The 27,713-nt window shown below is 39.1% G+C and overlaps 1 protein-coding gene and 1 non-coding gene across 3 annotated transcripts; both read left to right on the forward strand.

Moving 5' to 3' along the window:
- The first annotated feature begins 1,831 nt into the window (after positions 1-1,831).
- Positions 1,832-8,253, forward strand: LOC125238459 (myrosinase 1-like). Of its 2 annotated transcripts, none has more exons than XM_048145816.1 (8): positions 1,832-1,957; positions 2,560-2,687; positions 3,118-3,265; positions 4,092-4,614; positions 4,941-5,249; positions 6,144-6,315; positions 7,052-7,118; positions 8,029-8,253. In XM_048145816.1, the coding sequence occupies exons 1-8, from the start codon at positions 1,920-1,922 to the stop codon at positions 8,234-8,236; spliced, it is 1,593 nt and encodes a 530-aa protein (XP_048001773.1). In that variant the 5' UTR covers positions 1,832-1,919; the 3' UTR covers positions 8,237-8,253. The 2 variants fall into 2 exon arrangements, with proteins under 2 accessions (XP_048001773.1, XP_048001772.1); XM_048145815.1 differs by lacking the exon at positions 1,832-1,957 and adding an exon at positions 2,008-2,179.
- On the forward strand, positions 5,381-5,453 carry Trnad-auc. Its single transcript has one exon. It is a non-coding gene; the product is annotated as a tRNA-Asp (tRNA).
- Positions 8,254-27,713: the final 19,460 nt, after the last annotated feature.

Below are 27,713 nucleotides of genomic sequence, written 5' to 3' on the forward strand. Positions count from 1 at the left end.
TTTAAAGAGAGATTGAATACGTCTACAACTCAAATAACAAGTAGGTATTAAGAGTTAGACGGTACATTCTTAAATTGCGCACACTGTCTATCGATCGATAATCAATCGAGAGAGAGCACTATTACAATTTTCTTGGTCTAAGATAAAAAAAAACTGCTTAGTCATATATTCAAGCTCATTGAGAGCTGTCAGTGTCTTCAAAACAAAGATATTAGGTAACAAAGGTATTCAAATACATTTCAACAGTTTTATGGAAGTAGTATTGAAAATACTTACTATTGTTTTCTAATTACGTGTTAATAATATATTATCATTTGTATTAGGTTAAATACATATCTATTTAATCGTCTGATAATATGCAATAGAACAATAAATAAAAATTGTTATCATATTATATCAAAAACATAATATAACTGGAATAGACCAAACACGTATGTACCAATATTTAAATATAAAAAAACTGACAAATTTTAATATTTCCGTCTGGAGTTATAGTATGACACTATGCATGGGTACTATATGTATGTAGCTTTTTGCGTTTGCCTATTTCAAAGAAATGACTATAGAATCTAGAATCTTGCAAATCCCCATGACTAAATTGACCACTAAATATTTAACAAAATACGTAATTATTAAATATCATCACTAACGAAAAATTGGATCAGAAATTTTTATCCAAGGTAAAACGGACACATTCATCTTTGCTCGGTCGACTAATAAAATGAATTATCGATACATTTAATTTATAAATTTCTAGAAAGTAAACTCTGATTAATATAAATTTAACATCATCGTTGTCCATTACTGGGGCGCTGCTGTCTATAATAGGTGCATGATAAAATATTGTTATAATTTCTTCTAAATCGATATAGTGTCTTTAATTAAATGCTTGTTAGATATTGATAGATATGCATCAATAAATATTAAAGTGCTAATAGTACGTTTTATTCCATTATAAAAAAGTGAATAAGTAGATAAACTTGACTTCAGCCGTGAGTAGGTATTAGGTGATTAAACTTATCAAATTGCTGGAATACATTTGTTGATAAAAATAAAAATCTTGGCATAAAGTTTATCATGTTGAGTTAGTCACTAACACCTGTTTTAGGGTTCCCCAGCCTATTTATTTAATTTTTTAAATATTTTTTAAGGAGAACGTGCAAACGAATCATAACAAACAAGGGGTTATAAATTCATTCTCTTTACAGGATTTTATGCAAAAACTACCTATTGTACTACTACTTAAAATGTGAGTAAAGTTTTATAGTTGACTAACAGAAATATCTTACGATTAACAGCAGTTTTTATGTTGAAAGACTTTTTTACACTATAATTAACTGTTATAAGTATGATCGATTACACAATTTCTATTTCAAAAATTTACGCAATTAAAAAACCTAAGAAAAATCTTTTACTTCGAACAAAAATACACAATTTGTATGTTTCACATTAGACCTAGCCCCGTAAGACTTAGAAGCAACTTTATTTTATTTTTAGGGCCCATTTAGACGGTACGAGAACTCGCATACGATTTTTATTACATTGCGGTATTTGATGGCTATACAAAATTGTATGTAACCTCAACAGCCCGCAATGTAACTAAAGTCGCATGCGAGTTCGCACGCCGTCTAAATCAGGCATTATAAGAGTTCAAAACGAATATAATTTGTACCTGTACAAGTAGTACGCCCGGAGTAAGAGGCCCGGAGTAGAGATATAATGTTATAGAGATATCGTAGCTCGAAGGTATTTTACATGATAATGTAAGTATGCGGATGGAATCCACCGTCCTTAGACAAAATCACACTTGGCCAATTGAAAAAAAGTAATTTTCTTGCTCATTCTCATTATTGAATAATATCTAATATAACGATAACAAGTATTTTTTACCCTAGTCTCAGTGAGTTGGTGGTAGCGCGATGTATTCTACAATGGGTCGTTTAGTGTTCTTTATATGGTATGTGTACCATGGAGCCATGTACTATATTGACGTGTTATGTGCACGTGTGTGTGTTTGAGAAAATCACTGAGTGAATGATCGCACTTTTTACCTTTTTCTGGATTGTGATTTTGGGATTACTAACAATCTGGCAGCGACTTCTGACTGGCATATTGTTGACAACCGTCGTTTTATGCGTAGCTCCTCAAATACGAGTAGATACGGATTACGGACTGATTGGTATGCATTGCCGTCTATGGTAACCGTAAAAATCAGAAATGTCACTATACGAATACTTTACCTAGCTATATTAGTAGATAATCCACTAATTCTCATAAAGCTCTTAGGTTCTTATATTCTAATAGGCACTGCCAAGGAATGGATTTTTTTCCCGGCGGCGTCTAGTCTATAATATTTTCCAAATTATAACCCCGCAACCTTCAAATCAAAGGATGAACAGCCTTCCTCTGAACAAGCTCCATCATCCTTCGCTTTAGTCTGTGGCCACCAGTAAGTCTATAAAAAGTAAAACAAATCGGGAATGGTTTCTAAAATTAAAAAAAAATAGATCATACCTTTCAAGTTTACTTAAGTATTAAGTAAAGAATTATATCTTTCAGTTGGGCCCTAACAATCAGTGCCGCCAACACAATAATCAAAACGCTGCCATCTAAACAGTTTCCTCCCGACTTCATCTTTGGTGCTGCCACGGCCGCTTACCAGATAGAAGGAGCATGGGATGCTGATGGTGAGTAATCAGTATAATGATTTATTTTATTACTTTCATAGGTTCTGAAGGTGGAACATTATATTTGGTCAACTGTGAAACTATTATTATTTATGTGTTATCTATAAAATATCTAGTATTTTTTGTATTAAATAGAGTGTGAGTGGTATGTTAAGGATGACTGACGCTTGACCAGGCAGGCCGTAACTTCCGACACTTCGTTTTCTTTAAAAACGACACCAAAGCGATCAGGCCCCGTAGCCGAATGGCACTCCGACGCCAAACGAAAGCGATCGTTTTCAATTTAGAAAACGACACCGTGAGCGATTGTGCCATTCGGCTAGCCACCCAGTACGCTTTTGCCCGATCGAAAGCGTTTTATCAAAAATCTTTTAACTAATAATAAAAATAAACTTCCTCAAAAATGCATCAATAGCTATTGGCATTTCAGGCAGAGGTCCGTCGATATGGGACCACCTAGTGCATACGGATCCAGAACACATCACGAACAAGGACAACGGAGATGTCGCCGCTAACTCTTATTATAACTACAAGAGAGACATCGAAATGTTGAAGGAGTTAGGCGTGTCGCACTATAGGTAAGGCTTGTACCAGTAATGGACAGTGTACCAGTGGATGACGATTCAATCTTGAGTAATTGTCAGTAAAGTCAGATGGACGTCCATTGGGCATCAGAGTGTCGAGCACTGGTACTTTTACATTCAGATATTAACCTGAATCGTTTAAATGTGTTTTAATGAGAATTAATGTAGAATCTCATCACTGTAAGTATTTTAAGGTTTAATTCTTAACACTTATTAACGAATCATTGTTCCACATGGATACAAAGTACCGTTACATTTCCGAAATCCCTTTCAACTTATTGCATGTAATTCTTATTGTCATGATATCATTACTCACATCGCTAACGCTCAATAGTTGTAAGTAATTTACACTTGCGAGCTTGTTTACGTCTCAATGTCATTTCATTAAAAAACAAATTTGTTGGTAACAGATGGTACGGACTTAATTAAATTGGTAATTTAAAAGGACACGCTCCGAAAAATAAGAATTCGATACGAATCCTTAATATTTATCTATTTTTTACAATATTTTATTCAGTCTAGCCTACTGATGAGATATCAATTTGTTATATAAAAACAAAATGAACAACAGAGGCTACGAATTTTGTCGGAGGCAGTGTGATTCGTTTTCATTTTATAGTTAATTTATTTGTACAAATTGTTGTTTATTTGCTTTGTATAGATTCTCTTTTTAAGTTTAATGTGTATTAGGTACCGTGGGTGTGATTTCAATCGTAGGTTATTCAAAGGTCTCCATAACAATTACTTATTTACCTAAATATTTACAATCTAATTACACCTACAAACAGAAGATTACTCTACCGATAAATTAATCTTTTAGGTTTTCCATATCCTGGACGAGAATCCTTCCATTCGGCCGAGCACACTACATCAACCAACGCGGCATCGACCATTACAATAAATTCATTGACGAACTTTTAGCGAACGATATCGTTCCCTTTGCAACCATCTACCACTGGGACCTGCCCCAAATTCTCCAGGAACACGGTGGTTGGCTAAATGAGGAGATAGTCGACTGGTTTGCAGACTATGCTCGGATCGTGTTTGAAAACTTCGGTGATCGCATTAAGTTCTGGATGACAATAAATGAGCCGTGGGTCCATTGCTACTTCAGCTACGGTTACGCTGTCTATGCTCCTAAAATAAGGTCTCCAGGCGTTGGATTCTATGAGTGCGGGAGAAATATGCTGCTGGCGAATGCCAGGGCTTACCATATATACAATGATGAGTTTAGAAGCACGCAAGGTGGTAAAGTTGGAATTGATTTGAATAGCGAATATGTGTATCCCGCTTCAGACTCGATCGAAGACATTGAGGCGGCTAAAGATTACTTAGCCTTCCAGGTAAGTACAGGATAGTCTCTTTTGTGATGGCGGATTTTATATCGTTTAAGTTGTATAAGCTTTTTTCATGCTAATGACGTTTTGGGACATTCTTCGGCTACACTTAGTACAACTGTGTATATTGCAAAATCTACATTTTGTACTACTTCCCTTTGCTCAACAACTTCTCTTTTTCTTTTTATTTCGACTTTCCTTTGGGTTTTTTTTTACTTCTCGTCTTGTCTTGTTATCTCTCCTTATTAAAATAAGTATACAAATACAGTTTCCCCATTTGTTGTCTTTTCCGTACAGTTAACTATTGATTTAAGGTTTTCTTTGTATTACAGTTCGGTCAATACATGCATCCGATCTTCTCAAAATCTGGAAACTATCCTCAGCGTTTGATACACCGAGTGGCAGCCGCTAGCACTGCCCAAGGATACAACTCCTCAAGACTGCGTAGCTTTGACGAAGATCAGATCAACTATATAAAAGGCACCGCTGATTTCCTAGGACTCAACCATTATTTCACCAAATATGTGTATAGGAATAGTTCTGTTATAGGAATGTTCGATGTACCGTCGACGGACGATGATACATTTGCTGATTCTTATATGGATGAGTCTTGGCCAAGTACCCACGCTCCTTGGATCAGGGTAAGTAAGAGTATTTAAATTAATTTGATCCTCAAACTTTCAAAACAGCAAAAGTAGGCGTAGCGAATGATTGCTTTTATTAATTTTATTAATTTTTTTTAGTAGTGGAAAATTTCGCTGGCTTGGTTGAAGTCTTGGTGGCTCAGTTGGCAGAGCGCTGGAGTATCGATCCAGAGGCCGTGAGTTCAAGTCTCACCCAAGGCAGACATTTTCCACTTTTAAATTTATTCTAAGCCTAGTGGCATCGATTGCAGACGTTTCTGCTAATCAGAAGTTAAAGATTGCTTTTATCGCTAAAGATAATAATGATAACTATCGAAAACAAGTCTTATCAGATATAATAAAAATTACAAGACTTTTATTACTCATGTTATCATTATGTTTTCTTATTAACATAATTATTGTAACTTAAAGATAAATTCGAATGAGAAATCAAACTACACCTACATATTTATGAAAAGAGTGGTGGATAATTTCTGCTTCCAATTATATAGCTCCGTGATAGAGATGGTCGAAAAAGATTTTAATAGTTGAAAGATTTTTTGAGTGGGCAATAAAATTGCTCAAACATCCCTAGGAACTGGTTCCCGAAATAAAAATAAGAAAAAAAGATTAAATGTGTAATGGAATATATCGCTCTCTCCCTCCCCCGCCCACTCTCTTTCTTAATCTTTTCCTAACGTTATTCCCATATTTTAGGGTCGGTTCTTCTAAGAACCTTCTTCACCAGGGCGTTTTGTCCCGGGTTGTCTCATATGTGACATTTTCATCGTCCATGTCCTTATTTAAGGCAGCTATCCATGATCGAGGCCTTACGCTTCCTCTTTTGTATAATGGATAATGGACTAATCTAATAATTATTTAAGAATGTCCTATAATATTGATTTATTACAGGAGCACGGACCAGGGTTGCACCACCTCCTCGTCCACATAAAGGACTCGTATGACAACCCGGAGGTGTACATAGCTGAGAACGGAGTATCAACTACAACAGGCCTGAACGACCCCACTAGGGTATCCTACTACAGGAGTTACCTTAGAGCCGTGCTTGAGGCGTTGGCTGATGGTAAATACCTACTTCTATTTATAATTGATGGAATCAAATCCCTGATAACTGAGTCACTTGCGGGATCTCGGACCGTAAACATCTCCAGGCAGGAAATTATGGTCGCGCGATAAGTGATAAAATAGCAGGCCGTCCCTATCGCACTATTTGTAAGTTGCGATAGGGACGGCCTGATATTTTATCGTCTATCGCGCGACCATGCTTCCCGTGCAGCATCTACTGAGGACGCCTCGTCGTAATACATATAATGACGGTATCAGTAATGGAATAGGACCCAGTGATGGACATTATACTCTATTTATTCATTTCAAATGTTAGGTTAAACTTTTGACAGTATAAAAACACTTACAAAACAATACAACAATAAAAAACTAACCTAACCCAAACTAAGGTACCGCCAGCAGTCACGTTAACTATGTAGGCGTATAATTTTAGACGTAACGTAATCTTGCCTAATCGTTTTTTTTTTTTTTGTAAAATGCCTAATTTGCATGCATAGGGTTAGGTTAGGCAGAAATAATTATTTTGCTACGATTGTTGCAAAAATCAAAACGTGAAAATTAGTTCAAGAAACAATGCGGCTCAGCAGACCCATGTTTTGCAAAAGTAATTACTTAGCGTCTTTTGAAAACTTTTAAATAATTTTAATACGGTTTTTAACTGTCACATTATGACAGAAAAGGGATCCAGCTATTTATATCTCACAGATGAGAAATTACCAACATTTACTTTTCAGGCTGTAACGTCCATGGATACTTTGCTTGGAGCTTAATGGACAATTTCGAATGGAACTTCGGTTACTCGTAAGTAATACCGAAAAAATATTTTATATCTTATCATTTTGGTATTAATAATCGAAAAGATCATATTAAAATTTATGTTAATTAATAGATCAGCTGCAGAAAAAAATGACCACTTCACAGAGTTTATATGTAAGGGTGCTAGCGAAGGTTGGGCGTGCAAATGACGGTGACAAACTGCGGTGATAAACAAAAACAATTGAGATATGTATACAATTTATTTACTTACATATAATGGGGCCATTAACGTAATGTATAGTGCAATAAGCGTTAAAAATATACGTTTGAAGTGCCAATAATATGTATACAGAACCTCTGTTAAATTGTATCTAAAAAGCACCTACATTATCAAACGAAGTTGACGCCTCCATTGTATTATATATATATATATATATATATATATATATTTTTTTTTATACTACGTCGGTGGCAAACAAGTATACGGCCCGCCTGATGTAAAGCGGTCACCGTAACCTATGGACGCCTGCAACTCAAACAGTGTCACATGCGCGTTGCCACCCCATTAGAAACTTGTACATTCCCTTTTGCTGTGTTAAGTACACAGCAAAAAGGAGTGTACAAGTTCCAAGGAGGGTTCGGGTTGCCGACGACTCAAAGGACAATAAACGGAACAAGTTAGTTCCGTAAGTCCTCCCGTCATCAGCACACCGCACCCTCGTTGAGCTCTGGCAGCCTTACTCACCGACAGGAACACAACACTATGAGTAGGGTCTAGTGCTATTTGGCTGCGGTCTTCTGTAAGGCGGAGGTACTACCCCAGTTGGGCTCTGCTCTAGATTCGAGCGAGACGATATCCGCTGTGCTGTGCCCTACCACACAAAGCGGAATATCATTCGCTATGCCCTACCTCCTACTATAAGTACAATTTTATAATAAATTGTTTCTTTGACAGCCACCGTTTCGGCTTGTACGAGGTGGACTTCCAAGACCCGAACCGGACCCGAACGCCCAGGAAGTCAGCGTTCGTGTACAGAGAAATTATACGCAGCCGGACGATTGACTACGAGTATGATCCTGATCCGTACGCCGGTGGATCTAGCGTCCTCACTAGCTCTCTCCTTGTTTTAGCCATTGTTGTTGTAGCGGGATTGTTTAGCTAATATACTGATCATTGTTATTGGGTGTATAAAATGTTTATTTAGTTAATACTTAAAAAAAAACAACAATCGTTTATGAAAATAACCTACTTACAAAATAAAACTTAAAGAAATAAACTAAAACTACCTAAAAATAAATTGTTATTGGGTGGTTTTATTCATGTACTAGCTTTTACCCGCGGCTTCGCCCGCGTAATAAAAGTATTCTTATTGAAACGTTTACAAAAAATAAGATTTTCATTTGGATCCGTAGGTTTCTTTGTAAGTAGGTACATCTGTCCGCGATTATTTCGATTAAGGTAAAGCGGGGCAATTCTCGACTGCCATTGTAACTGATCTATTTGCTGTACGGTCAGCCAAGAAAGTGGTTTACCACTTTTCGACTCTATTGATCGAAAAGTGGTAAACCACTTTTTTGGCCGACTGTACCTTACACATATTACTATTGTTTTAAAAGAAATTCTTGCAATGATTGTAGAATTGTTACACAGCGACCACAGCGTAGGTAGTAGGTACGAATATGTATGTATTTTACCTATATGAATATTTATACTGGGGAAACTTCATACAACCCACATAGCCAGTATCTCGACGCTATGGTCGGTAGGGTAAAAAGTACTTTCTTGCATTATCGCTTACAATTTTTTCCATTTTGCTTATACTTATTGCAAACGTAAACATATAAAAGGCAAGCAAACAACGATCTTCTTACAGCACATTGAATGTAATAGTTATTACAGTCTACAGATGCAGGATACTCGCCGATGCCTACTTACTAATCCCTTCCCACTGAGCCACCTGCATTTTACACTGCCTAGATATCGATTGCCGACCGATTATTCCGACCCCAATCCCTATTCTTATCCCTGTCCCTATCTCTATCCTTGTCCCCGTCCCCGTCCCCGTCTCCGTCCCATCCCCGTCCCCGTCCCCGTCCCCGTCCCCGTCCCCGTCCCCGTCCCCTGTCCCTGTCCCTGTCCCTGTCCCTGTCCCTGTCCCTGTCCCTGTCCCTGTCCCTGTCCCTGTCCCTGTCCCTGTCCCTGTCCCTGTCCCTGTCCCTGTCCCTGTCCCTGTCCCTGTCCCTGTCCCTGTCCCTGTCCCTGTCCCTGTCCCTGTCCCTGTCCCTGTCCCTGTCCCTGTCCCTGTCCCTGTCCCTGTCCCTGTCCCTGTCCCTGTCCCTGTCCCTGTCCCTGTCCCTGTCCCTGTCCCTGTCCCTGTTCTGTCCCTGTCCCTGTCCCTGTCCCTGTCCCTGTCCCTGTCCCTGTCCCTGTCCCTGTCCCTGTCCCTGTCCCTGTCCCTGTCCCTGTCCCTGTCCCCTGTCCCTGTCCCTGTCCCTGTCCCTGTCCCTGTCCCTGTCCCTGTCCCTGTCCCTGTCCCTGTCCCTGTCCCTGTCCCTGTCCCTGTCCCTGTCCCTGTCCCTGTCCCTGTCCCTGTCCCTGTCCCTGTCCCTGTCCCTGTCCCTGTCCCTGTCCCTGTCCCTGTCCCTGTCCCTGTCCCTGTCCCTGTCCCTGTCCCTGTCCCTGTCCCTGTCCCTGTCCCTGTCCCTGTCCCTGTCCCTGTCCCTGTCCCTGTCCCTGTCCCTGTCCCTGTCCCTGTCCCTGTCCCTGTCCCTGTCCCTGTCCCTGTCCCTGTCCCTGTCCCTGTCCCTGTCCCTGTCCCTGTCCCTGTCCCTGTCCCTGTCCCTGTCCCTGTCCCTGTCCCTGTCCCTGTCCCTGTCCCTGTCCCTGTCCCTGTCCCTGTCCCTGTCCCTGTCCCTGTCCCTGTCCCTGTCCCTGTCCCTGTCCCTGTCCCTGTCCCTGTCCCTGTCCCTGTCCCTGTCACTGTCCCTGTCCCTGTCTCTATCCCTATCCCTATCCCTAACCCTATCCCTAACCCTATCCCGTTCCTGTCCCTGTCCTTGCCCCTGTCAAATTATCATGCTAGGAGGTGAACTATAAAAAATCCTTTCTTAGTGCTCCTCTAAGGAACTTCCGTGTTAATTTGAAATCTCTTGAACCAGAAGTAAAGATAAAAACTAAAGCTATACTTATGGCTATTTTGGATATTTTAACCTCATTGCACAACAACAGGGGAGAATATTTCTTTTCCACCTCATTAAATTTTAAAATCGTTGTATTTATCGTGATCAGCGACCCGATAAACCATAAAAACGATACCCATATTGTGCTTTTGACTTTACCCCTTTGCACCCCTTTAGGGGTCAAATTTCTTTAGAAATCCTCCTGTGAAGTTTCGAATAAAATAGTCAAACTAATCTTGTTTCCCCATACAAACTTTGAACCCCCATTTCACCCTTTTAAGAGGAGAATTTTGAAAAATCCTTTCTTAGTGCTCCTCTACGCCATATAAGGAACCTATGTGCCAAATTTGAAATCTCTAGGACCAACAGTTTCGGCTGTGTGTTGATATGTCAATCAGTCAGTCAATATCTTCTTTTATATATTTAAACCCCATTGCACCACAACAGGGGAGAAGGTATTTCACTTCCGCCTCGTTAGATTTTAAAAACGTTGTGTTTATCGTGATCAGCGACCCGATAAACCATAAAAACGATACCCATATTGATTTTTTGACTTTATCACCCCCTTTTCACCCTTTTAGGGGTTAAATTTTCAAAAAACCTGAAACACGTAGTCAGCCATATGTCTTAAGGAATCTTCCTGTGAAGTTTCGAATAAAATAGTCAAACTAATCTTGTTTCCCCATACAAACTTTGAACCCCCATTTGACCCCCTTAGGAAGTGAATTTTGGAAAATTCTTTCTTAGTGCTCCTCTACACTATATAAGGAACCTACTTGACAAATTTGACGTCTCTAGGACCAGCGGTTTCGGCTGTGCGTTGATATGTCGGTCAGTCAGTCAATATCCTCTTTTATATATTTTTTTGATATTTAAACCCCATTGCAACACTACAGGGGAGAAGGTATTTCAACTTCCGCCTCGTTAGATTTTAAAAACGTTGTATTTATCGTGATCAGCGACCTGATAAACCATAAAAACGATACCCATATTGATTTTTTGACTTTATCACCCCCTTTTCACCCTTTTAGGGGTTAAATTTTCAAAAAACCTGAAACACGTATTCAGTCATATGTCTTAAGGAATCTTCCTGTGAAGTTTCGAATAAATTAGTCAAACTAATCTTGTTTCCCCATACAAACTTTGAACCCCTATTTGACCCCCTTAGGAGGTGAATTTTGGAAAATCCTTTCTTAGTGCTCCTTTACACTATATAGGGAACCTACGTACCAAATTTGAAATCTCTAGGACCAGCGGTTTCGGCTGTGCGTTGATATGTCAGTCAGTCAGTCAGTCAGTCAGTCAGTCAGTCAGTCAGTCAGTCAGTCAGTCAGTCAGTCAGCTTCTTCTTTTATATATTTAGATATGTGCCAAATTTGAAATCTCTAAGACCAGCGGTTTTGGCTGTGCGTTGATATGTCAGTCAGTCAGTCAGTTTCTTCTTTTATATATTTTTTTTGATAACAGGGAAGAAGGTATTTCATTTCCGCCTCGTTAGATTTTAAAAACGTTGTATTTATCGTGATCAGCGACCCAATAAACCGTAAAAACGATACCCATATTAGTTTTTTGACTTTATCACCCCCTTTTCACCCTTTTAGAGGTTAAATTTTCAAAAAACCTGAAACACGTCTTTAGTCATATGTTTTTAGGATCCCTCCTGTGAAGTTTCGAATAAAACAGTGAAACTAACATTGTTACCCCATACAAACTTTGAACCCCCATTTGACCCCCTTAGGAGGCGAATTTTGAAAAATCCATTCTTAATGCTCCTCTACACTATATGAGGAACCTACGTGCCAAATTTGACATCTCTAGAACCAGCGGTTTCGGCTGTGCATTGATATGTCAGTCAGTCAGTCAATATCTTCTTTTATATATTTTTTTGATATTTAAACCCCATTGCACCACAGCAGGGGAGAAGGTATTTCACTTCCGCCTCGTTAGATTTTAAAAACGTTGTATTTATCGTGATCAGCGACCCGATAAACCATAAAAACGATACCCATATTGATTTTTTTACTTTATCACCCCCTTTTTACCCTTTTAGGGGTTAAATTTTCAAAAAACCTGAAACACGTATTCAGTCATATGTCTTAAGGAATCTTCCTGTGAAGTTTCGTATAAAATAGTCAAACTAATCTTGTTTCCCCATACAAACTTTGAACCCCCATTTGACCCCCTTAGGAGGTGAATTTTGGAAAATCCTTTCTTAGTGCTCCTTTACACTATATAAGGAACCTACGTGCCAAATTTGAAATCTCTAGGACCAGCGGTTTCGGCTGTGCGTTGATATGTCAGTCAGTCAGTCAGTCAGCTTCTTCTTTTATATATTTAGATTTTAACGGTCGCTGGTTGCTGACATTCTGCGAGAGACAATATTTGATTAATTAGAATTAGAATGGAGCAGTAAGCTCCCGTACACCTCGATTGGTACTTTCATTTTAGACTAATATTATTATTTTGAAGTATGTACTTTCAGCTGCAAAAGTGCATGGAGATATTATGAATGAATTCATTGATAAATTCGCCATGCACTTTTGCAGCTGATAGTACATACTAGAGATTAAATACATAAACAAACCTTTGAATTCGGCCTTATTTTACGACACTGAACTATTGATACAAGTAAAATAATACGCATCACAGACCCGTTTATGTTGGTGAATGTGTTAACTTCGGATACCTACGTAAAATTAAACTTTCCTTCCAAAAACTATTCAATTCATATCCTCTCCAACTACGCTATCAAACAGACAGCGTGATATTCACTGACTCGAGTTATAACTTGTAATGGAAACAAAAATAATCCTTTGTTCTATCCTCTATTTGTTTTGAAGCAATTTTAGCAACTCTAAAAATACTTTTATCTGAATGCTGACTGTTAGCTGCTGGAAAGAAAACATGCAATTTTATACGGTATTCGAACTTTAAGTCAATGTCAAGATTACCAGTTCTGTTGTTATTGAAAAGAATCGAATAAGATCTTTTTCATCACATTTGCTGTTTAAAAGTCTCATTGCGACTACGTGTACTGAAGAATAATGTACTATTTTATTCCCAAGGATGAAGTATTGTCCGCGGCTTCGCTCGCGTTAGAAAGAGACAAAAAGTAGCCTATGTCACTCTCCATCCCTTCAACTATCTCCACTTAATAAATTAATAGTTTAAAAAACACTATAAAACACGCTTTTATAAATGCACGTAAAAGCCAAAAATAAATTATGGATCGTTCAAGTTGTCTCTATTTGTGAGCTGAAGTTTAAAAACTATGTGCTTTTAATTATAATATTTGATTGTAAAAGCGTGGGGCGCTGGAACAGGAAAGACTTTTTGTATAACTTGCTGATAAATCAAATTATGCTATGTTACGGGACGGAGGTTACACAGATTGACGCGCTAACTGGAGTTGCAGCATCACTAGTAGGTTCTACATTAAACAGTCAAATCAATTAAAAGTCAGTGTTCAAAGTAGGTACCAGTTTGTCGAACTCAGACAAAATATGCGCTAGTAGCGAGGAGAGTCGACAGTCACCGACACTTAGAACGCCGCTTTTTTCCGGTAATCAAAGTACAAATGGGGAAAGTGTCTACAGTGACAGGATGCAGAGTTCTTGTACGTGGACGAGATATCTTTGGTTCTCTTTGGTAACCCTTAGGCGGCATATGTAAACGTTATGTTCTTATGCAACTTCATTCGCCAGGAAGTTCGGATTAGTATTTGTTTACAAGAAAGTCTTTCCTGTTCCAGCGCCCCACGCTTTTACAATCAAATATTATAATTAAAAGCACATAGTTTTTAAACTTCAGCTCACAAATAGAGACAACTTGAACGATCCATAATTTATTTTTGGCTTTTACGTGCATTTATAAAAGCGTGTTTTATAGTGTTTTTTAAACTATTAATTTATTTTATACTTTTTAGTCATTAATAATGAAATACTTTTAACATTTATACATAAATTTATTTCAAGTTGGCGGATTTTACATGCCATTTGTGGCTTAACGTGTACTTATTGCTAATTGCTACTTAATAATAACTAGCGGCTACCTTCTTATTACGGTATTATCATAAAAATGTTTATACCTAGTAAGTTATCCGTAAAAGATAGACAATATAGACATGTGCCATCGCGGACTTTTTGAAGACATTAGAGAGACATACTTTCGCCATACATTGTTTTGAAGCTCTCAGCTAGTGGGATTTTGTTTGACTCGATTAGAAAATATTGTCACATTTCAACTAATTCAAACAAAATTTAAGTATTTCTTTTTTGCCGAGCCCCCCTTTATTTGCTCTTAAGGGTCACAGGAAAACCATTACCCAACTTATTTTAAATACAACGTTGATCTTTCTTTCATGCGGGGGCTTCACCCCCCGAGCCCCCCTTTTCTTTACTCTTAAGGATCACAAGAAAACCTTAACCCAACTTATTCTAAATACTACGTTGTTCTTTCTTTCATGCGGGGGGCTTCGCCCCCCGAGCCCCCCTTTGTTTGCTCTGAAAGGTCACAAGAAAACGCTAACCCAACTTATTTTAAATACTACGTTAATCTTTCTTTTATGCGGGGGGCTTCGCCCCCGAGCCCCCCTTTTTTACTCTTAAAGGTAACAAGAAAACCCTAAACCAACTTATTTTAAATACAACGTTGATCTTTCTTTCATGCGGGGGGCTTCGCCCCCCGAGCCCCCCTTTGTTTGCTCTTAAAGGTCACAAGAAAACGCTAACCCAAATTATTTTAAATATAACGTTGATCTTTCTTTTAAGCGGGGGGCTTCGCCCCCGAGTCCCCCTTTGTTTGCTCTTAAAGGTCACAAGAAAACGCTAACCCAACTTATTTTAAAAACTACGTTAATCTTTCTTTAATGCGGGGGGCTTCGCCCCCCGAGCCCCCCTTTTCTTTACCCTTAAGGATCACAAGAAAACCTTAACCCAACTTATTCTAAATACTACGTTGTTCTTTCTTTCATGTGGGGGCTTCGCCCCCGCCCCCCTTTGTTTGCTCTTAAAGGTCACAAGAAAACGCTAACCCAACTTATTTTAAATACTACGTTTATCTTTCTTTTATGCCCGGCTTCGCCCCCGAGCCCCCTTTGTTTGCTCTGAAAGGTCACAAGAAAACCTGAACCAACTTATTTTAAATACAACGTTGTTCTTTCTTTCATGTGGGGGACTTCGCCCCCCGAGCCCCCTTTGTTTGCTCTTAAAGGTCACAAGAAAACGCTAACCCAACTTATCTTAAATACTACGTTGATCTTTCTTTCATGCGGGGGCTTGGCCCCCGAGCTCCCCCCCTTTGTTTGCTCTGAAAGGTCACAAGAAAACCCTGAACCAACTTATTTTAAATACAACGTTGATCTTTCTTTCATGCGGGGGCTTCGCCCCCCGAGCCCCCCTTTGTTTGCTCTTAAAGGTCACAAGAAAACGCTAACCCAACTTATTCTAAATACTACGTTGTTCTTTCTTTCATGCGGGGGGCTTGGCCCCCCGAGCCCCCCTTTGTTTGCTCTGAAAGGTCACAAGAAAACCCTTAACCAACTTATTTTAAATACAACGTTGATCTTTCTTTCATGCGGGGGCTTCGCCCCCGAGAGTTTGCTCTTAAAGGTCACAAGAAAACGCTAACCCAACTTATTCTAAATACTACGTTGTTCTTTCTTTCATGCGGGGGCTTCGCCCCCGAGCCCCCCTTTGTTTGCTCTGAAAGGTCACAAGAAAACGCTAACCCAACTTATTTTAAATACTACGTTAATCTTTCTTTTATGCGGGGGCTTCGCCCCCGAGCCCCCTTTTCGTTGCTCTTAAGGGTAACAGGAAAACCCTAACCCAACTTATTTTAAATACAACGTTTATCTTTCTTTTATGCCCGGCTTCGCCCCCCGAGCCCCCTTTGTTTGCTCTTAAAGGTCACAAGAAAACGCTAACCCAACTAATCTTAAATACTACGTTGATCTTTCTTTCATGCGGGGGCTTCGCCCCCCGAGCCCCCCTTTGTTTGCTCTTAAAGGTCACAAGAAAACGCTAACCCAACTTATCTTAAATACTACGTTGATCTTTCTTTCATGCGGGGGACTTCGCCCCCCGAGCCCCCCTTTGTTTGCTCTTAAAGGTCACAAGAAAACGCTAACCCAACTTATTCTAAATACTACGTTGATCTTTCTTTCATGCGGGGGCTTCGCCCCCGAGCCCCCTTTTCTTTACTCTTAAGGATCACAAGAAAACCTTAACCCAACCTATTCTAAATACTACGTTGTTCTTTCTTTCATGCGGGGGCTTCGCCCCCGAGCCCCCTTTGTTTGCTCTGAAAGGTCACAAGAAAACGCTAACCCAACTTATTTTAAATACTACGTTAATCTTTCTTTTATGCGGGGGGCTTCGCCCCCGAGCCCCCCTTTTCGTTACTCTTAAGGGTAACAAGAAAACCCTAACCCAACTTATTTTAAATACAACGTTTATCTTTCTTTTATGCGGGGGGCTTCACCCCCCGAGCCCCCCTTTTCTTTACCCTTAAGGATCACAAGAAAACCTTAACCCAACTTATTCTAAATACTACGTTGTTCTTTCTTTCATGCGGGGGGCTTCGCCCCCCGAGCCCCCCTTTGTTTGCTCTGAAAGGTCACAAGAAAACGCTAACCCAACTTATTTTAAATACTACGTTAATCTTTCTTTTATGCGGGGGGCTTCGCCCCCCGAGCCCCTCTTTTCGTTACTCTTAAGGGTAACAGGAAAACCCCAACCCAACTTATTTTAAATACAACGTTTATCTTTCTTTTATGCGGGGGCTTCGCCCCCCGAGCCCCCCTTTGTTTGCTCTTAAAGGTCACAAGAAAACGCTAACCCAACTTATCTTAAATACTACGTTGATCTTTCTTTCATGCGGGGGACTTCGCCCCCCGAGCCCCCCTTTGTTTGCTCTTAAAGGTCACAAGAAAACGCTAACCCAACTTATTCTAAATACTACGTTGATCTTTCTTTCATGCGGGGCTTGACCCCCGAGCCCCCTTTGTTTGCTCTGAAAGGTCACAAGAAAACCCTAAACCAACTTATTTTAAATACAATGTTGATCTTTCTTTCATGAGGGGGCTTCGCCCCCGAGCCCCCCTTTGTTTGCTCTTAAAGGTCACAAGAAAACGCTAACCTAACTTATTTTAAATACAACGTTGATCTTTCTTTTATGCGGGGGGCAAGCCCCCCGAGCCCCCCTTTGTTTGCTCTTAAAGGTCACAAGAAAACGCTAACCCAACTTATTTTAAAAACTACGTTAATCTTTCTTTAATGCGGGGGGCTTAGCCCCCTGAGCCCCCCTTTGTTTGCTCTTAAAGGTCACAAGAAAACGCTAACTCAACTTATCTTAAATACTACGTTGATCTTTCTTTCATGCGGGGGGCTTCGCCCCCGAGCCCCCTTTGTTTGCTCTTAAAAGTCACAAGAAAACGCTAACCCAACTTATTCTAAATACTACGTTGATCTTTCTTTCATGCGGGGGCTTCGCCCCCGAGCCCCCTTTTCTTTACTCTTAAGGATCACAAGAAAACCTTAACCCAACTTATTTTAAATACAACGTTGATCTTTCTTTCATGCTTCCCCCTCGAGCCCCCCCCCTTTTTTTCTGTTCATATCTTCCGGCACCATCATCAGGCCTTGAAACCTAATCGTAGTCATAGTTCATTACAAGGCTTTTCTAAGAAGCCCAAAAACAGCTATGATACGATGTTCCATCATGTAGTTCCAGTTCATATCTTCCGGCTCCATCATCAGACCTTGAAACCTAATCGTAGTCAAAGTTCATTACAAGACTTTTCTAAGAAGCCCAAAAACAGCTATGATACTATGTTCCATCATGTAGTTCCAGTTCATATCTTCCGGCTCCATCATCAGACCTTGAAACCTAATCGTAGTCAAAGTTCATTACAAGACTTTTCTAAGAAGCCCAAAAACAGCTATGATACGATGTTCCATCATGTAGTTTCAGTTCATATCTTCCGGCTCCATCATCAGACCCTGAAACCTAATTGTAGTCAAAGTTCATTACAAGACTTTCCTAAGAAGCCCAAAAACAGCTATGATACGATGTTCCATCATGTAGTTCCAGTTTATATCTTCCGGCTCCATCATCAGACCTTGAAACCTAATCGTAGTCAAAGTTCATTACAAGACTTTTCTAAGAAACCCAAAGACAGCTATGATACGATGTTCCATCATGTAGTTCCAGTTCATATCTTTCGGCTTCATCATCAGACCTTGAAACCTAATTCTTGTCAAAGTTCATTACAAGACTTTTCTAAGAAACCCAAAAACGGCTATGATACGATGTTCCATCATGTAGTTCCAGTTCATATCTTCCGACTCCATCATCAGATCAGCTCAACAGTACCATATTATTGTATTGTCATCGGAACTACATATAGCTGCCAATTTTCATTACGCTACGACTCCTGGAAGATGGTTAAATTAGCCTCCGCAGATTCCATTACATAGTTAGTTACATACACGACGACCTAATAAAAGCGTGTTAAAAAATCACGTCAATACGTCGGTCCATTTTGCAGTGAAAGACGGACAAACAAACAGACACACACGCTTTCCCATTTATAATATTAGTATGGATTTATTAATGTAAGTTTTAAAAATAATTTAATTTTCTTTGGCAAGGAACCCAAAACCTCAAATATCCGTCAGATGTAGCGGACGTGGAAACACGTCCTTGTTGGGGCTAGCGGCTTGTTTATTAGGTCGGGTAAAGACGGCGAGTCAGGCCGACCTTCACCCGCAATTAAGGTTGTACGTTTAAACTATTTTTCACCACAGAATATATAAAAGTACAAGTACAGAATGAGCCTTCTGTCTGTGTCCTTTAACAGGTTGTTGAGAGTGAGCTCTCAACAACCTGTCAAGGGACTGCTTGCGGCATTGAGTTCTATTACGTAGCGTGAAGGTTGTCAAACTTTATGGGCCTCGAACTTTATGGGTGTTTTCACCTAGGACACTGGCGATCAAATATATGAAAGAGGCGCGTGCTTAGCACACAGTCTAAGCTCGTGTAGGTGAACGCGTACCATGCTTGTATGAGTGAGATATTACAGGTCGACTGTTCGCATTTTTGACATGCGGTAACTGTGAGGTAACCGAGAGATGGTGGGCGGCGCTTTCAGCGGGGAGCGGGAGTGGCCATACTGTCCTAGGATGAGTTCGGTGACACTTCCAAAACTTCTGAATTACACATATATTCGCAAAATATTATTTTTGATAAATAATTTACACTTTGACGAAAAAAAAAATTAATAACTATACTTTTTAATACATATATTGATACATTTGCACCCGAGTGTAGCACAAAACTTTTCCCCTCAGTATAGTGAGGAAACTAAAACGCTTATAAAAATGAGTTTATCAGTAGGTCCAGTAGTTTCACAGGTGGTTTATCTTTACTAAAAGATTCACCTATTTTTATCAATTCGAAAGCAGTTAATTTGACTCTTATTCAAGGTCAAATTAATTTACATCCTGTAGCATCAAGTGGAGAAAAATTATGTTACTTTTATCCGCTGGTTTGAAAGGAACAAACGCCCCGTGTTTCGAGCTAGTGATTTAAAAATAATATTATTTTTCTCAAATACTACAATTTAATTAAAAGTAACTTAGTTTATTTGTAAATATTTATTTTAACTATTAAACCCCGCTCCTTATCTTTCCATCAAGTGTGACGTGTCTGTCTGTTTGTCTGCATGTGTGTGTGTCTGTCGGTATTGTAGCTCCCGAACGATAAACCGATTTAGATTCAGTTTTTTTTTGTTTGAAAGCTGAATTAGTCGGGAGTGTTCTTAGTTATGTTTCATGAAACTCGGTTCACTATGTCGGGGTTTTTTTTTAGTTTTTTAAAATAGTTTATTTAATATAACGAACCTTATTTTCATTTTGAATTATAATAGGTACCTGAAACAAACAAAAAATTGAGATTAGGGCGTTGTAGCGAGTATAACAAAGTGTAGCACTGAGAAACAAAAAATACACGTCATATTTTTTTTATTACTAGCTGGGGCTAAAGAAAAGATGGCGGGATGACCTCGACGCATTTTGCAGCGACTGGCCGGAGCAGGCGGCAAATCGTGATGGGTGGCGGAAGAACGGGGAGGCCTTTGCCCAGCAGTGGGACACAACTATGGCTAGAAAAAAAAATAACTGGCCAGTGATTGACCTTAGTCGCACCTGAATCACTTGATAGAAAGTGACGACAACTCCGAAGTTGTAGCTCACTGGTTCAGTAATAGCCTATTCACTCTTGACTTGAATACACCCAGATTGTATTCGGCCGGGAATACAGATGAGGGGAGGGAGCATGTTCCATTCCTTAGCAGTTCCAGTTAAGAGTGATAAAGCATTTCGTTTTCATAGCGCAAGCGATTGTAACCTTGCTTAGGCAACCTGTGGGCGCAGCACATTAGTTCGATAAACTTTATCACGTCGGTGCGTCCCTATCGCACTTACAAATAGTGCGAAAAGGACGGTGTGACGTTATATCGTTTATCACGCGACCATGCTTGCCTGCCTGGACATAAGACTAGTTAATGTCCGAAGAAAAGTCACAAAATGCAATCTCAGAGCGACCCTCACGCAGTAAACTTACTGCAGTGACTTGTGCGAGGAAAGCAATGCAATATGTTTTTCCCCTCACTAGCTCGGAAACACGTGTTTTGTCCTTTAATACCAGCGGGTAAAAATGCATTTTATCCACTAGTAGGTAAAGTAATTTGACCTTGAATAAAGTCAAATTAACTGCTTTAAAATTGATAAAAGCAGGTGAATCTAGTAATAAAGATGATTTACCACCTGTGGAACTACTGGAAGCAGTGAGTGATAGTGTGTTTCCTCGCTATAGTGAGGGGAAAAGTTTTGTGTTACACTCGGGGGCAAATGTATTTTACTTCTCGTGTGTTAAAAAACTCGCAAGTTCAGGATTCTATTCTCGAACCACTCGCTTCGCTCGTGGTTCAACTGTAGAATCCTTTCACTTGCTCATTTTTCAATTCCACACTCGGCGTTAAAATACAACTTTGCCCCCTTGTATAACAAATAACTATTGTTTGTGCTCATTTAGCTTTTGCTGTGTCTCTGTTTACAGACCCATACAACCATTTCAGTCGCAAAATCTTCAAATCAGTAACTAACTGTCAAATGTGACATAACGCGTGGTAACGTCGTGCAAACAATGCGACCGTATTGATACAATAACAAAATGTAGTCGTCGTGTGCACTCGTTACGGTAACAAAATGTGTACGAATTTGTGGCTGTCAGTGTCACTGTCAGAATGACTTTTAACGACACTTTATTAGTCGACGTTTGCACACATAACGGTAACAACATGTGGACGAATTTGTGGCTGTCATTGTCACTGTCAGAACGGTTTCTGACAGTGACATTGACAGAATTTGTACACACATGTGTAGGTCTGATTACCGAACTGCTCCTAAACCACTGTATCCGCAAATGACAATCTGAAATACGAAGGTTTCTCAAACTGTCTTGTGAAGTTGTGGACTGGTTGCTTTGAATCATTTAAATATGAGCGAATTAAATAATAATAAACGACGACGACCATTTAAGCACTCTTCGACATTTTATAGAAATGTGGGAAAGTTAAGAAAAGTGCAGAATGATAATACAAATAGATAAGCACTTTATAGTTACTTAATGTATTAAATATATAATTTTTAATTCTTATTGATAAAAATGAAGTGTAGTGTTGCTTTACACAATAAAAGTAGGAATCAAATGAAATAGAGTATTTACTGTGATATTAATAGAATTTCTGTTGCGCAATGATAGTTTTTTCAGTACAGATGCTGCTTTTTTTAACGCAGTAGTGCGAGCAAATCAAGCAATGATTCATTTCTTGTCTGGTCGAAACTCTTAGCTTAGATTTAGGTACTGAAAATCGTCGTACGATACACGTGCGAAAAGGACATTCACAACTCGTGTCGATTTAAAACACTCCCTTCGTTCGTGTATTAATTTATCGCTACTCGTATCGATTTTCCTCTTTTCCGCACTCGTATCTACAAGTATTTTGTTTGGGTTACAAAAAAAACACATTATTTACTCTACTACGTTTTATTTAAGTCTCTTTAACATTACAAATTTGTAGACACTTATCTATACAAAAATAGTCTAGAGCCAATTTGGCCACAAGTCGTCTCCTTCACGATTTTCGTCGACATCTCTTCTAAATACCTAAAACAGGTATGGATATGTTCCTCGTTCTCTCCAGATTACGAATTGACCTGTTTTAGTTTAAGGAGGGGGGACGGGTCGAGAAAAAGGGGGGAAAGATGGCGACCGACCATCATAGATATTTATTCACATCTCGAGTCCTATGGCACCAATCTGTTCGTGCGAGGTGTCATTTGAAAGCTTATTAAACCTACTTTAATTGTTTTCAAATAACTATGCTCATAAAAGTAACCGTTTAGGAAATATTTGAAAATATGTGTTTTTTTATCGCGCATGAATTGCACAAGTACTAGTAAAAAATGCGTCTAACTCAATAAACAATAACTTTACCGCAATTGATGTTATTATAAAATTTTCGCGTCTATTCATGCTCTTTCTAAAAATATAAGTTTCATTGGTATATGATAATATATAACCATATAATTAAGAATTTTGTTTGGCAGGGGTTATCCTCCAGGTCGCATAAACGGGCGCTGACCGTAGTAAAGTATTCAATATTTTTGAGGTCTTATTTTACGGATCCATATGTGAGAGGTATCGTTTGAAAGATAATTAAACCTACTATAATTGTTTACACATAACTATAGTATTAAAGGTAGCTGTTTACATAATATTTGAAAATATGTGTTTTTTATCGAGCATGAATCGCACAAGTACTGGTGTAAAATGCTTCTAAGTCAATAAACCATAACGTTACCGCAATTGATGTTATTATAAAATTTACGCGACTATTCATGAGCTTTCTAAAAATATAAGTTTTATTGGTAAGTGATAATATAACCATTAAATTACGAATTTTGTTTCGTAGTGGTCACTCCGCCGGTCGCATAAAAATGAGCGCTGACCGTAGTAAAGTATTCAATATTTTTAAGTTCTTATTTTACGGATCCATATGTAAGCGGTATCATTTGAAAGAAAATTAAACCTACTATAATTATTTTTGAATAACTATAGTTATAAAGGTAGCTGTTTACAAAATATTTGAAAACATTAGTTTTTTTTTCGAGCACGAGTTGCACATATACAGATAAAAAATGCTTCTAACTTAATAAACCATAACTTTACCGCAATTAATGTTATTATAAAATTTACGCGAAATTTCATGCGCTTTCTAAAAATATAAGTTTTATTGGTGTATGATAATATATGACCAAGTAATTACGAATTTGGTTTAGCAGGTGTCACTGTGCCCTGTCACGATATTGGGTGCTGACTGACGTCGCCAAATTTTCTACGTTACTCAGATCCTATTTTACTGATAAATTTGTGAGAGGTATCATTTGAAAGCATATTATGCGTACTATCTTTATTTTTAATATTTCAAGTCGAAACTGTAGAAGTTTACAAAATATTTGATTAGTAATATGTGTATTTTACTGTGCATGAATAGCATTGGCATTGATAAGACACGCTTCTAGCTCAATAAATTATAGTTTTCCGCAATTGAAATAATAACAAACTAAACGGAAAATGTATGACTTACACAAAAAATAAGTTTGGTTTGTATTGCATAAACAATTAATTTGAATTTGTTCAGCTCACCTACTGCGCACCATCATATAAATGGATGTCCACCGTTGTTGCCTTTTTTCATGATTTTTCAGATTTTATTTCACTAATCGTATATTCATAATAAATATAATCTATCACGTATCGAATTTACTTATATACTTAATTGATCAGTAAAATAAAATCTGTAAAATGATGAAGAAATTAAGGCAACGGCGGTGGACATCCGTTTATATGACGATTGACCGTGCGCAGTGGGTATGGTGGACAAATTAACATTAATTGTTGAAGCAAATCTAACAAAACTCATTTTTTGTAAAGGCCATACATTTTGCGGTTCATTTCGTTATTATATAAATTGCGGAAAAATAATTTATTGAGCTAGAAGCATGTTTCACTCGTATCAGTGCGAATGCTATTCATATACAGTAAAAATACACATATTGTCAAATATTTTGTAAACTTCTACAATTACGACTAAAATTATTAAAAAGTAACGATAGTACGCATATTAATATGCTTTCAAATGATACCTCTCACAAATTGATCGCTAAAATAGGATCTGAGAAATACATAAAATTAGGCGACGGTTAGCACCTATTTACGTCACGGGGGTGCAGTGACACCTGCTAAACCAAATTCGTAATTACTTGGTTGTATAATATCATACATCAATAAAACTTATATTTTTAGAAAGCATATGAAATGTCATGTAAATCTTATCATAACATTATTTGCGGTGAAGTTATTGTTTATTGGTCATGCACCAAGATACAATCTTAAAAATTATGAAAACGGCAACGAAAATGGTCATCCGTGTATATGACGGTGCGCAGTAAGTATGATGGATAAATTAACATTAATTCTTTATGCAATACTGACAAAACTTATTAATTGAAAAGGTCATACATTTCGCCGTTTATTTTGTTATTATATCAATTGCGGAAAAAATATAATTCATTGAGCAAATCTATGCATGTTTTACTCACATCGGTTCCAATGCATATTTTCAAATATTTTGTTAGCTACTACAGTTACAACTAAAATTATTGAGAACCAATGATAGTACGCATAATATGCTTTCAAAAGATTCCTGTTAAATAAAATAGGATCTGAAAAATATAGAAAATTTGGTGACGGTCAGCATCCATACGTGGCCGGGCGCTGTGGCCCCTACTTAACCATATTTGTAATTACTTGGTTATATAATATCATACACCAATAAAACTTATGTTATTAGAAAGCACACGAAATTCTGCGTAAATCTTATACTAACATCAATTCTGAAAAGTTGTTGTTTATTGATTAAGAAGCATTTTTTACCAGTAGGTACTTGTGCGACTCATGGTCTATAAAACACATATTTTCAAATATTTTCTAAACAGCTACCTTTATGATTATAGTTATGTTATAGTTTAAAGTGGTTCTTTTTAATGAAAATGGCCAAATTATGCACTATACTGTTTATTTCACGTATACAGCACAATACAGAGTACATATATGGGAAATTAGCGAAAAAGATAATTAAAAAAGCAAATTAACGTCCGGTCGGTATGACTCGCAATCGGATCTCTGTTTGGTGGGGTCATCCCGCCCCGCGCGCCCTCACCCCGAGCGGCGATCGGTACTTGTCGGCAACATCCTCCAGCCCAGTGCTGCTTAGCAGCACTCACCATCTACTGGTATGCGGGCGACGCGTGCAGCGGATCGGGTAAACACACCACTCTTGGTTTTAACCTTGACTGCCCTTATTCGGCCATCTTTGCCTGGAAACAGCTGTTCTATCAAGCCTTTTGGCCAGGCGCAGCGAGTTCCATCTGGGTCTACAATTAGGACGAGGTCTCCCACTTGTAAGGGCCTCACTTCTTGTGTCCATTTTTTACGTGGTAGCAGGTCTGGGAGGATTTCCTTAACCCATCTTCGCCAATATAGGTCAGCCAGTCGTTGGGCTATTCTCCACTGCTTTTTCAAAAAATATTCGGAGTCATTATAAGCGCCAAGGTGAGGTAAGACGGAAGAGGAACCAAGAAGAAAGTGATTTGGAGTTAACGTTTCTATGCTTCCAGGTTCGACGGAGACGTGTGTGAGCGGCCGGCTGTTCACTATGCTCTCGACCTCTGCCAAAAATGTACACAAAGTCTCCTCGCGGGGGGCTCTCTCTTTCAGCACGACTTTCATGCAGTCTTTTACGGTCCTTATTTGCCTCTCCCAAGCTCCAGCCCAATGTGGACTTCCAGGTGGGATAAATGTCCATTTAGTCCCATAGTTTAACGATTCACGCTTTAGATACTCCTGGTCCAACTCCTGGATTGACTTTCGCAGCTCTGCATCCGCTCCTCGAAGGTTAGTACCGTTGTCAGAATATAGATACTGCGGCCAGCCGCGTCGTGCCCCCATTCGTCTGAGAGCCATAATCAAAGAGTCGGAGGTAAGTGAGTTAACTACCTCTATGTGCACTGCCCTCACTGTCATACATGTAAACAACACTCCGTACCTTTTCTGTCTTCCTCTTCCCACAGTTACTTCTAGAGGGCCGAAGAGGTCAACGCCAGTGTAGGTAAAGGCGCGCTGATGATGAGCTACGCGGGCAGGCGGTAAGTCTCCCATTCTTGGGATTTCTTGTTTACATTTTCTTATTCTACATAGCATGCACTTTTTTGCAACATTTTTAACCGTCGGTCGTAATCCTAATATCCAATATCTTTGTTTCAGGTTATTCACGACAGTTTCCTGGTTCCCGTGGGCTGCGCGAACGTGATGATGCTTCACTAGCAGCCGTGCTATGTAGTCTCGTCCGTCCAAGATCGAAGGTCGTTTTGTTTCAGGTCCAACTTCAGCAGCGGCGTCGATGCGGCCTCCGAGGCGTAGGACTCCGTGTTCGTCGAGGTACGGCGATAAGGTAAGTAATCTACTTGTTTTAGGTAAGTATGATCCATTTTTCAGTTTCAGTATGTCTTCAGAGAACGTCTGTGCTTGAGAATATTTCATAAGTAAGTTTTCAGCTTTCTGCATTACGGCGCCGTCGTCTTCCTTTATGTGTCTACATTTATTTATAAACGTTAGCATTATAAAAGTGGCCCTGAGTAATCGCAACCACGATGAAAACTTTGTCGGTTCAGGTATAGGCACATTTACCCTATTGCATGACGTCATCATCACAACACATTCTAAATCGTCATTGTTTACGTCGGCGTCCAAAATATTCTGTGGCCACTCGTTCTCACTTTTTTGTAGAAATGCAGGTCCTTGAATCCATTCGGTAGGTAACACACAACGGTCGAATGACTCCCTGGTAGGTATATCGGCGACGTTTAGGTGCGTAGGTACATATCTCCACTCGCTCGCATTTGTTAGCTCATCTATTTCACCGAGCCGGTTCGCGATATAAGGTTTGTAGGTACGCGCGTTGTTTCGTACCCAATACAGGACCACTGTGGCGTCACACCAAAATATACGACTATTTGGTTTTATTCTGTGTTCCTTAATTATCGTGTCAGCTAATCGAGCTGCCATAACTGCCGAATTCAATTCTAAGCGTGGAACACTCGTTTTCTTCAGTCCTGCAACACGACATTTACTAGATATGAACGCCGTGCGGACTACGTTGTTTTCTTGCCAACGCCAATATGCCACCGCGCACATAACTTGCACTGATGAGTCGCAAAACACGTGAAGTTGTAGATCATTATAGTTGTTTACAGTTACTGAGCCTTGTTGTTG

The sequence above is a fragment of the Leguminivora glycinivorella genome, chromosome 23 (genome assembly GCF_023078275.1).
Source record: "Leguminivora glycinivorella isolate SPB_JAAS2020 chromosome 23, LegGlyc_1.1, whole genome shotgun sequence".
NCBI lineage: Eukaryota > Metazoa > Arthropoda > Insecta > Lepidoptera > Tortricidae > Leguminivora > Leguminivora glycinivorella.